At 41.1% G+C, this 12060-nt stretch overlaps 1 protein-coding gene across 1 annotated transcript in view; it reads right to left on the minus strand.

Annotated features, from left to right (window-relative positions):
- LOC132831134 (ADP-ribosylation factor-binding protein GGA1-like) overlaps positions 1–11689 on the minus strand; it is a 58063-nt gene extending 46374 nt beyond the window's left edge. The window contains exon 1 of the mRNA XM_060849128.1: positions 11629–11689. Coding sequence (XP_060705111.1) covers positions 11629–11671 — 43 coding nt within the window. The 5' untranslated portion in view covers positions 11672–11689. The remainder of the gene's footprint in view (positions 1–11628) is intronic.
- Positions 11690–12060: the final 371 nt, after the last annotated feature.

Genomic DNA, 12060 nt, shown 5'->3' on the forward strand with positions numbered 1-12060 from the left:
GCAAGATCTTACTGTTGAGATTGGGCAGAATGTTCAAGATGCAGTATGCGCCAAGCCATATATTGATACATATATATTCAGAAACCAGTGTGTTAAGTTGCTCTGGGATTTCTTAATTAAAACATGCTGCATTTGGGTTTTCACACTAAGCACAATTTGTGATCGGTGAAACAGGCCAGGTTCACAATCCATCCAGGTTTTCTCACTTTAAACTTCCCTGATTTCCTCAGTGATCTTCGACTGGCTCTACAGTCTCTGGAAAATAATTTTCCAAGAATAAAGTAGTTTTAAGGAATCTGTCCATCACATCAACCAATGAGCTAGCTGAGTGACTCCTCACTCATATGTGGGTGAATTAATTCCAACAGGCATGTTTACACTTTGAGGGGGAGTGTGTTGGGCATATTGGGTGCGCGCGTATGTGTACTTTTGTGGGGAGGTTCTCTCACCTGTCATTTGGAACTGCTCCAATGAACACAAGAGATTGTGGTGCATAACTCACAGGACTACAGTTCTTATTTTTGCTAATATCTAATTCTATTTTGAAATCACAGTTGCATTGTTGCCTTTCATGATGTATTTAATCTACTGTGTTGAACTTTAATGATACCTACAATGTCAATAATTCTGAGCAGTGGTTTCTAAGATATTGGAAAGCTTTGCAATGCTGCATCTATTGTGAAGAAGGTTCATCATATAATCTGGATTGTAAATTATTTTGGCTTTCAGTGCTGTGAAGACTGAACTGCTTTTTTAAAAAATGTCATTGGGACCAGTGAGTTGTGGACAGCATTTTAAAGAAATCACGTGACAAGTTAAATGACTCAACAAGCTACCTGGAGAGATAAATGCTGCTTAAGGTTAACTTGAGCTTTTATGACCAACAGTAGTAGATGGTCAAAGACCAGATGCAGTTGGCAGTTCAGAAGGAAAGCTCCATTCTAGTAGATGTGCTGTATGGTAGTCCCCAGCAGTTTATTTCTTACAGTTCAATGAAAAAGAAATCAGTGTGTTATCTTGGATGGATGAGTGCCTCAGGAGGGGGACAGACAGCATTAGAGAAAATCTCTATCTCTGTCAATGTTCAGAAATGATTTGGAGATGCCGGTGTTGGACTGGGGTGTACAAAGTTAAAAATCACACAACACCAGGTTATAGTCCAACAGGTTTAAATGGAAGCACCTTAGCTTTCGGAGCGACGCTCCTTCATCAGGTGATTCACAGGTCTATCAAACCAGGTTTGCCCACTACCTCTCACTTTTGATGATTGTACTTCCCTTAATGGGCTTTTGACATTGAAATAACTGCACAGAGGCTAAGACCCCATCACCAAGTCATCCTTTATTTACTTGTGCACAGTATACTGGCTGTAGCCAGCCAGTTCGGAGTCAGAGTCCGAACTGAGGAGATTCTGAATCTCCTGTTATATTTTTTATTGTTTAAGTTATTTTGCTAATCAACCTGTTCAGAAACATTATTACACCCCTCTGGTGTAGGTGGAACTTGAACCCAGGTCTCCGGTTCCAAGGGCAGAGACACTACTACTGTGCCATAAAGGGCCCCCTCCTGCTTAAATTGGTCAGCAGGGTTTCCTGATTGGGGTCATTAACCTGGGCCAATCAAGGATCTCAGTCATGATTGCCTGGCTCCAATCCCTTCAAACAAATTAAATCAATTGGAAAACATGGTTGATTTATAACCACTTCCGAATTACAAATAAAATCACGTTTCATTCTGGGATCGGATCTCCCCACTATTACCACTAGCTGAGATCTTTAAATCTTTTAAGAAAATATATCCAGAGTTCAGAAATCATATTTCCATATCTGAAAAGAAACAAAAAAAAAGGAAAAATGGAGGTCTATAGGAAAACAGCAGGGAAATAGCACAAGATAAGCCATTTCTTTCGAGAACCAGCACAGACACAACAGGCCAAATGATGTTCTTCTGTGCTCCAACTGTTCTATACACCTCCAATTCTCAACTGCCTTTTTGTAAAATGAATGCAAGCATACGAAGATGTCCATTAGTTTCCACTGGCTGAATGGGTGTAAGAACTATAAAGATAACTTCTAAATGTTCCTGATCTCTACTTCACATACAGCTTTTGGTCGCAGCAGTAAAGAGGGCTATCTTCAGTTCACACTTGTTTTAATTTTTTTTTTAAAACCCCCACACTACCGCCTAACTGCGGCAGTGCTTATTTTTCCGCAGCACCCATAATGTGTGTGTGTGTAGGTGTGAGACACAGTGAGAGACACAAAGTGCACGAATCTTTATTCAATTCCCACCACCAGGAAGATAGGAAAACACCCGGGTGGCCAGTGTCAAGCAGTGCCCTTCACATCAAAGGGCAATGCTGTGTGATCAAACAGTGAAGGGGAGGGCAGGGACTAAATCAAAATAGAGTTTGAGGGGACACTTGTTTTTATCAGTCCTCTTGCTGATGCAACTGTAACATAACATTTATTTTTTCTTTTGAAGCCAGTTAATTTGAGTGAGAGTGTTTAGGAAGCCTGTAGGTTAATGCTACTTTCTCCAAGGTAACGCCTCAGCTAGAAGTTGAATTGTCAATCAGCACCTTGTTCCTTCTGTAGAATAAATTATTGCAATCAGTTGAAATTTGGCATTCTTGCACTTGTCCTGATGAATGCAAGATTAAAATTTTTGACAACACGTTCTTTTAGCAATACTCAAATTTTGTATTGCAATCATAAACAGAAAACTAAATTAAGAGTTCAGAGGCAGATGCAAATTTCTACATATGATAATAAGGTTTAATTTATGGAAATTGCTGTTTGGGCAATAATCAATGTCATACAGCTCATAAGCAGCACTACTGCAACACTGTAGATACTCACGGGACAAGACAAATCTTTTCTCGGGGGAAATAGGATCAGCTGGTTTTGATGTTTCAGCGATGTGTACAAAAACATTTTTTTCCACGTTTACACTAAGTGAGCTACACCTCTGTACAGGAGTGATCTGCTATGGAGATCCCACAGGGATTTTAACTGCAAGTCAGCTGAATGCTATTTTGGGCTACTATCATCAAGTCATCTCAAAAGCATATTTCTTCAAAGTGAACTGATAAGTTGTCCTTTTATGTACACACAGTTATTAACCAAAAACTTTAAAAATTGCTACTTAAAGTTTCCCCAATTTTTTTTCAAAAGTAAAGAAAGCACAATAGGAAGAACAAGGATGCAATCCCAACGTATTTGAGGCTCAACAACTTCAACTTGCCTCAAACCATTAGTCTCAACATTCAAGAGGGAAATGTCCTATTCAACTAATCATAATAATAGCAACAAGATGAATCATGAATGGCACAAGGCATTGGATTGGCATGTCATTCTGGGATTCACTGAAAAACCTCATAATAAACTTCTCAAAACTCTATAATAAACTTCTGTTTCTTGAGTTATGGTCCTTCTGGTTACGGCCCTTTCTTAAATCCAGCCTCTCGTCAAAGGCATGTTATTCTACACAAAGTTAAGCCATTCTCACACACTGAATTTACAAGGCAATCCAGTATTGTGTCATTTAGTGACTGAAACCTTTGAGAATACCAACAGCCAATATAATACTCCCAAAAACTTGTTGCTAGGCATTGAAACATCTGAGCATTGGGATACATTACTTACATAACGTCAATGCTATGTAACATCACCTTAAAACTTGTCTACTGACAGGTTACAATCAAATTACTACTGCAGAATGTTGTGAAATGGTTTTGTTTTGTACCACACACTGCAGTTTTAGTGTAAACTGAGCCTAAATCCAGAGCAGGGCCTGACCTGAATGCAGTACTTTGGAGTAAACTCAAGCCTTGGCACTTTTGTTTAGAAGCATGAAACCAAAGCCACTTTGCACCAATGCTGAACATGCAGCGTAACTACATTGTCATCTAGCTTAGTAATCTGATCTACAAAACATAGCTTTATTGCATTTGGATAGTCATTCAATTTTACCTTAGCATAATTTGGTTTAGATTCAAGAAGGTTGACTTTCAAGATCATGCTTTCAGAATTCACATGACTAAATTCGGAAATGTAAACCCAAAATAAAACTAAATAGCTCTAGGATTCTACTGCCAGGCTAAGAGCCAGAATTTGCAATATATTATACATGGGGCTGGCTCGAAGCTGCTCATTTTCTGACACCCAGATAAAACACTAAGAGCTAATAATATATTTCTTTAAAACATTCCTAAATTACCATGTCAATTTGCGCCTAACACAAATTACAGACATGTAGCTAATCCAATGTCACTCCTGCTCGAAATACACTTTCCCAAGTCACACATCATTCTTGATAAACTATTTCTGTAATCTCATCACTGTTATTTTAACCTCTCATCATCCCTGGACAATCATAGCAAGATTTCCTTATTCTGAGAAGATAGGAATAGGAGTAGGCTATTGAGTCCTTTGAATATCTCTTAACATGCTGGCTTAAAAAAAAATTTAAAATTATCAAATGATTTAGTGTCAACTGCCGCTTGTGGAAGAGTGTTCCAAACCTTTACCATCCTCTGTGTAGAAGTGGTTACTAACATCTCTCCTGAACCACTTGCTTCTAATTTTTAGACTCTACCCTAGTACTAGAATCCTCAACTAATGGAAATAGTTTATCTTTACCTACCATGTATTTTCTTAAAGACTTCAGTCAGACCAACTCTTAACTTTCTAAATTCTAAAGAAAACAGGTTTAATTTATATAAATCGCTCCTCATAGCTCAACCCTGAAGCCCAGGTATCATTCTTATAAACCTACACTGTACTGCCTCCAAGACCAATAAATCCTTCCTGTCCTTGTATTATAAAATTAAGTCCATAATACAAAGGAGCAGAAATTCAGCCATTCAGCCCGTTGAATGGCAGAGTAGATTTAATCATGGCTGATAAGCTTCTAAATCCCATTATACACGTAACCCTTGAAGCTCTTGACAATCAAGAACCTGTCTAGCTCCGTCTTAAACAGACACAATGACCTGGCCTCCAGAGCTTTCTGTAGCAGTGAATTCCATAAATGTTCCTTCTTATCTCTGCACTAAAAGGTCTTCCCTTTACCTGAAGACTGTCCTCAGGTCCTAGTCCTACCAATGGAAACATCTTCCCAACATCCACTCCTCTATCGCAAATATTGTTAGTAAATACAATTAATCCTATATACTCTAATACACACTTTCCACCAGTGCAGTTGCATCACTAATATTAGAGACACTATTTCATATGCCCTGCAACACCAGCATTGAAAAATCACCTCCAATAAAAGCCACAGATTTGTCGCCAATTTGTCACTCAAATCTTTAACTGAACATATTTAGGCATTTCAGAGTCTAGGAACATACGTGACTGTGGCAGCAAAAATCACCCAAGGAAAAGAAGATTTGCTTCCAAATGCAACCCAGTAAAAACTCTTGCTGCTGGACTGCAGGTTATCGGAAAGCCTACAAGCCACACCCTGATTTGCAACAAGACCTGTACATCCAACATTCCTACACACACTGATCTATATGGGCCATCAGATGACAATATTTCTAATCTTAGAATCTTCATTTATAAATCCATTTTTAGCCTTGCCCCTTCCTAACCTTACGACAATTCAGATCTCTCTACATTACAATTTTAGACTCTTCAACATTTTGACTTTAATTGCTCTTCCAGTCACAGCCATGTCTTCAGCTCCTACAGGTCTCAGTAGTACAATACAATACTGCATGGGAGCAAGCCCTTCGACTCCACTAAACTTGGGTTGATTCCTAATCCTTATTTAGACCCACTATTTCCCATTTGCAGTTCCTATCACTCTGTTCACCCCCATTCATGCATTTATCAAGATACGTCTTAAATGTTGCTAATGTGCTTGCTTCCACCATCTGCACTGGCAATGCATTCCAGGCACCCATTACCATCTCCCCCTTCACTTGAGCCTATGCCCTCTGGTAGTTGACCTTTTCATCCTGGGAAAAAGCATCTACCTGTCTACCCTATCTTTGCCTCATATTTTGTAGGCATGTATCAGGTCGTCCCTCGGCCTCTGTTTTCAATGGAAAGATAATTTGAGTTATCAAATCTCTCCTCATAACTAAAGACTTCCAGGCCAGGTAACCTCCTGGCAAACATTTTCTGCACCCTTTCCAAAGCATCCACAACCTTCTAATTGTGTGGCAACAAGAACTGCATGCAACATTTCAAAAGTGGCCCAAGCAAAGTTGCTTACAGCTGTAACATAACTTACCAACTTTTACATTCGATGTCCCAGTTGAAGGAGAGAATGTTGTATGCCTTCTTGACCACTTTATCCATTAGTGTTGCCACTTTCAGGCATCTACAGACCTCCAAAATTCCTACCCTAATATCTCTTTGTGTGGTATGGTGTCAAGTTTAGTTTGACTGTTTTATACAGTTTTATCATGCAAGAGATGAATTACAAACGAAGAGTCTATTCAGCCGCAGCAGCCCAGATTAAAGTATTAAATCAAACGATCCATTGGCATTACAACATAATCATTGAGATGGCAATGCTGATCAAAGATCATTAACTTGACAGATTAATAGTGTTACTCTCTCCATACGTGCTCCCTGGCTTGCTGAGTATTTCCAGCTTGTCATTTTTTAAAATTATGATAGAAGACAAACCAGGTGATTGTAGCCATTCCCTGTCTGACAAAGTCCATGTTTTCTATGAAAGGACCATGAGTACATATAGTTTCTAGTGAGTTATGTTACAAACTTCACTGATTATCTAAAATTGGTTGTCAGTGCGGTTATTGGTGCATTCTGGATTGTTCAGAAAGAGCTGTCATCTGAAAAACACATTGAACAGCAGATGTTTTGTTTGGGTTTTGTGCATGGGGGCTGGTTAAGTATGACCTGTATTCTGCCTCCAACAAATAACCCAAGGAGTATGCAGTTTGATCTACAAAGAAATAAATATAAATGAATTACCCATTTATTCTTCTATTCGACCCTGTGTTTTAATAGCTATTAAAACTGTATGGTTTGAAATGATAAGATGGTGACAACTTGAAGTTTCCTTTTAATTTTAACATATGCAGTTAGAAAGCAACACTATTAATAAAAGTACTTTTCACAAGATATTTCAAAGTACTTTACAGTAAATTCCACACTTTTTGATGCGTAGACACAGTTAATGTATAAAACACAGCAGCAAGTTTACACAGCAAGTCCCACAACTAGCTGTGATAATAATCAGACATGTTTATTTTTGAAATGCTGATTGATTGATACATATTGGCCAAGCCACTTGTGGTACTTCTCCTGCTCCTCTTTGAAATAGTGCCACGGATAATTCATTTCAATGTAAGCAACTGTAAGGACCTTGGTGCAAAGTCTTATTTGAAAGTCAGCACATCTAGCAATGCAGGATCTCTTGGCACGACACTGAAAATTTGATCTTAATTTAGTTGTCAAGCCCTTAAACAGGATTTAAATCTAGAACTTTGCATTTCAAAAAGGAATGCATGTAAATCAGCTCCCTCAAAAGTAAATAACTCCAAGGCACTTCACAGGAATATTTTGAAGCATAATTTGCCATTACACAACACAAAATAGGTTCAAGGGCAAGTGGCCAGTAGCTTGGTCACAGCAATATGTTTTATCGAGTATCGCAAATGGGTAAAGACAAAAGAATAAGAAATAGGGGCCATTCAGCCCATTGAGCCTGCACAAACAGTCAATAATATTGGGGCTAATCTGACAGAGCTTTAACTCCACTTTCCTGCCTGTCCCTCATTACTCTTGGTTCCCTTATCAATCAGAACATTTATTGAGCTCAGAGTGGAATGTATTCAATCAACCAGCCTGCAATGCTCTCTGGAAGTCAGAATTGCAAAGACTGATTGTCTGAAAGCAGAATTGTTTCATCACCACCTTAAATGGGAAACACTGCGGCCTTAGCTCTAAGATTCCCTCATAAAAGGAAAACAACCTTGCAACATCTACTCTGTCAAGCCTCCTCAGAATCTGACGTTTCAAGAAGATCGCTTCTCACTCTCCCAAACTTCAATGAGTATAGGTCCAAACTTTCAACACCAGACAACGTCCTCATCTCAGGAATGTGTCGAGTGAGCTGCTTCCAATGCAAGAATCTCTCCTTAAGCAAAAGGATCAAAACTACACATCATACTCCAGAGTTCACAAATTAAGGCTGGTTGCCACAAATATGGATCCAATGAATAGGGAGGGATAGGGATGAAAGCAAAGTCCTGGAGAAACTCATCAGCTCTAGCTACATTTACGGAAAGAGAAACAAAATTAATATATAAGCTCAACATGACTCTTCCTTGGAACTGAGAGGGGTAAAAGTTTACTTTTGCACTCATTACATTTTGTCGAAGATCTTTATTTTGCACTCATCAGGACAATTCATAAGAAATACCAAAGAAAATAACACTTAACACATACAAAAGGTGTAACATAAATGCAGTTGTTCCCTCTTTGTATTTCTTACAAACAATGAACGCAAGGAAGAAGCTTTGACAAAACACCTTTTTGTTCAGCAATACTCAAGTTCCAAATGACCAAACAACTATAGGTAGACTTTTAGTGAGAAACCTACAGCTCATGTACAAGGCGGCCTGAGTACACAGAAATGGGCTGATCTCTTGTAAAAGCACCATTCCCTGGTCCACAATGCATAAACATGTCAAATTATTGAACAAGGGCTTCAGGATCATGTAGCATCCTGGTGATGATGTTAGAGCTACTCTTTGCTGGGGAAGAGTTAAGGAGAAAGTGATAGCGAGGCAGAAGCTGAAATTTAGCCACAATAATGTGTTATAAACACATGGAAAGAAACTTGTGGAGTGGACTGACAAGCATCAGAGTTAGAGCTCATGGAATATACTCACCCCTCATTATCTGAGGGGGGGATGGGGCTTCCCGCAGGTAACAAAATAATGCGGATACCTCTCCTGCATATTGCGAAGAACCACGCAATGTTTACTGAAGACGACTGGACAAAACAATGAGGATATTGTCGGGAGAACCGCGAGGCAAATCACCAGCTGAGAAACTTCAGAGTACAAGTTTCCTCGGATATGAATCGCAGAAAGCTATATGCAGGTACAGCACGTAATAAGGAAGACAATTTGAATTTTGGCATTTGCTTCTAAAGGAATAGAGAATAAAAGTGGGGAAGTATTGTTGCACCCGTCCAAAGCTTTAGTGAGACCATGCCTGGAGTATTTTGTACTGTTCTGGTCCCATTCAGGAAGGATGTAGTTAAATTCAAGGGAGTTCAAAGGTGATTCACGAGATTATAGAGGTGAGGGATTTATTTTATGATGAGAGATTGAACAGCTTAGGCCTATACTCACTAGAGTTTAGAAGAATGAGAGCAGATCTAATTGAAGAATACAAATGCTGAAACGAATTAACAAAGTAGGTGTAGAGGGGAGATTTCCCCTTTTGGGACAACCTAGAATGAGGTCATACTTCAAGGTAAGGGCTGATAAATTTAAAACTGAGAGAAGCAATTTTTACTCATCTCTAAGGGTTGGTAAATCTGTGGAATTCATCATCAGAGTGCAGCAGGAGAGTAAATTTGAGGAAGAGGCAGACAGATTTTTAATGAGTAATGCACTGAAGGGCTATAGGAAGCAAGCAGGAAAGTGAAGTTGAGACAGAGATAAGACCTGCCCATGATGGCATTGGATGGCAGAGCATGCTTAAGGGACCAAATTGCCTATTCTGCTCCTTATGTCCTTAGACAATGAGGATTAAGTGCAGTCTTCCAAAAACACAAGAGCATGTGACCATGAGAAACAGAAGTAGGCCCTTCAGCCCCTTGAGCTTGTTCTGCCATTTTACAGGATTGTGGCTCATCCAAAAACTCAAGCCTACTTTCCTGGCCAATCCCCAAGGTGTAGTAGGCTATTAATCAAGTGGAGGTAAATGTGAATAGCATAGCTTGGTGCTTGCGGGTCAGCAGAGACATATGGGCCAAAGGAGCTGTTTCTATGCTGTATGACACTATAACACTAAGACCATCATGTAACTGTAAGGACGTCTGATCATATACAAACAAACCAGGAACAGGTCTTCCAAGCCTGCATTGACACATTTTGCCCTTCCAAACTAAAACTGCCTTCATTTATGGGATCTGTATCCCTTTATTCCCTTCCTATTCATGAATTTGTCAAGGTGCTTCTTGAATATTGCTGTTGGGTCTGCTTCCACCTCTGGCAGCACATCCCAGGCACTTACCACATTTTGAGTGAAAAACTTGACTCGCACATCTCTTTTAAACCCCATAACCAGCCACAGTCCAGTATCTTGAACCGGTGTCATCTAGTAATTGACCCCTTGACCCTGGGAAAACACCGTGGGCGGCACGGTGGTTAGCACTGCTGCCTCACAGCGCCAGAGACCCGGGTTCAATCCCCGCCTCCGGCGACCGACTGTGTGGAGTTTGCACGTTGTCTGCATGGGTTTCCTCCGGGTGCTCCGGTTTCCTCCCACAGTCCAAAGATGCGCAGGTCAGGTGAATTAGCCATGCTAAATTGCCCGTAGTGTTAGGTAAGGGGTAAAAATGTATGGGTGGGTTGCGCTTCGGCGGGTCGGTGTGGACTTGTAGGCCCGAAGGGCCTGTTTCCACACTGTAAGTAATCTAATCTAGTCTATTCACAATCCTATAAACTTCCATCAGGTCACCCCTCAACCTTCTGCATACTAGTGAAAACAAACCCAGTCTTTCCCACTTTTCTTCATAGGTAAAATCCCACATACCAAGCAAAATCCTGATAAACCTTCTTTGTATCCACATCATTCTGGCAGTGTGGCAAAATATAGTCGAAAATTGTCGCTCTGGAAAAGCACAGCAGGCCAGGCAGCATCCAAGGACAGGAGAGTCGACATTCCTGATGAAGGGTATATGCCCGAAATGTCAACTCTCCTGTTTCACAGATGCTTGTGACCTGCTGCGTTTTTCCAGACACCACATTTTTCACTCTGACTCTCCAACATCCACAGTCCTCACTTTCACCTGATAAAACATAATGTTGAGTCTTGATGCAGTACAAAGAAGCTGAAGTCTGGTGACAGCCTGTCTTGAACCCAAGCTCATAGGTGTCAATATAAAGACAGACTTAAAGCCAGCTCCAGACACTAGAGGTAGGCTGCTCCTGAAGCCAGATCCATTCATAAAGAGACAGGAGCGGAAGTCCCGCCCAGCACCTCCTTGATTGGCGGATGACGCAAAGCCAACTGGCCGGCTATTGGTCGATGAACATGTCAATCATCACCACTTCCTGCCCGTTCCCCACCCCCTAGTCCTTCCAAATCCACATAAAACAGCCAACAATTGCCGCCGCGGGCACAAAAATAAAAGCGACGTTTTTAAAAGAGTGAAGCTTCAAAGCACGTTTTAAACCCCCGCTCCTGGAGATGTACCCACCCTCCGTGAGCCGAAATCGGCCTTCTAGAATATTCTGAGGCGAGCTCCACAAGGTTGTGGGCCCCGCGTTTAATTTTCACGAGAGAAATATAAAAGCTGCCCAATGCCAGTCTGTGCCCCACCCCAGCCCCCGAAAATAACCGTGTTTATTTATTGTCAGTCTGTGCGGCGGGTGTTTTATTTTCTGCCGCTCACACTCACTCAGTCTCGACTCCAAACTCTCCTCCTCCGGCGGCGCCGCCATCTTGGATCCAACTTCAACTTCTCTCCTCCCCCCGACAGGTGGCGCTGGCTCTTAAAGGGGCAGCCACCTTCGCTGCTGCTGTTAAAGGGCCAGGCACCCTCACTGGTGCTCCGAAACGACCAGGCGCCCCCGCTTCTGCTCTTAAAAAGAAATATGCACCTTCTCTGCAGCTGTTAAAGGGCCAGGCACGCTCGCTACTGTTCTGCAAAGATCAGGCACCATTGCTGCACTTAAAGGAGCAGGCACCCTCACTGTTACTGTTAAAGGGCCAGACACGCTCAGTGCTGCTCTGAACGAGGCTGACACCTTCACTGCTGCTGTAAAAGGGACAGGCACCCACACTGCTGCTATTAAAGACCTTCATTGTTATAAAAAGGCCCAGCACCAAT

Source organism: Hemiscyllium ocellatum, chromosome 33, assembly GCF_020745735.1.
Source record: "Hemiscyllium ocellatum isolate sHemOce1 chromosome 33, sHemOce1.pat.X.cur, whole genome shotgun sequence".
NCBI lineage: Eukaryota > Metazoa > Chordata > Chondrichthyes > Orectolobiformes > Hemiscylliidae > Hemiscyllium > Hemiscyllium ocellatum.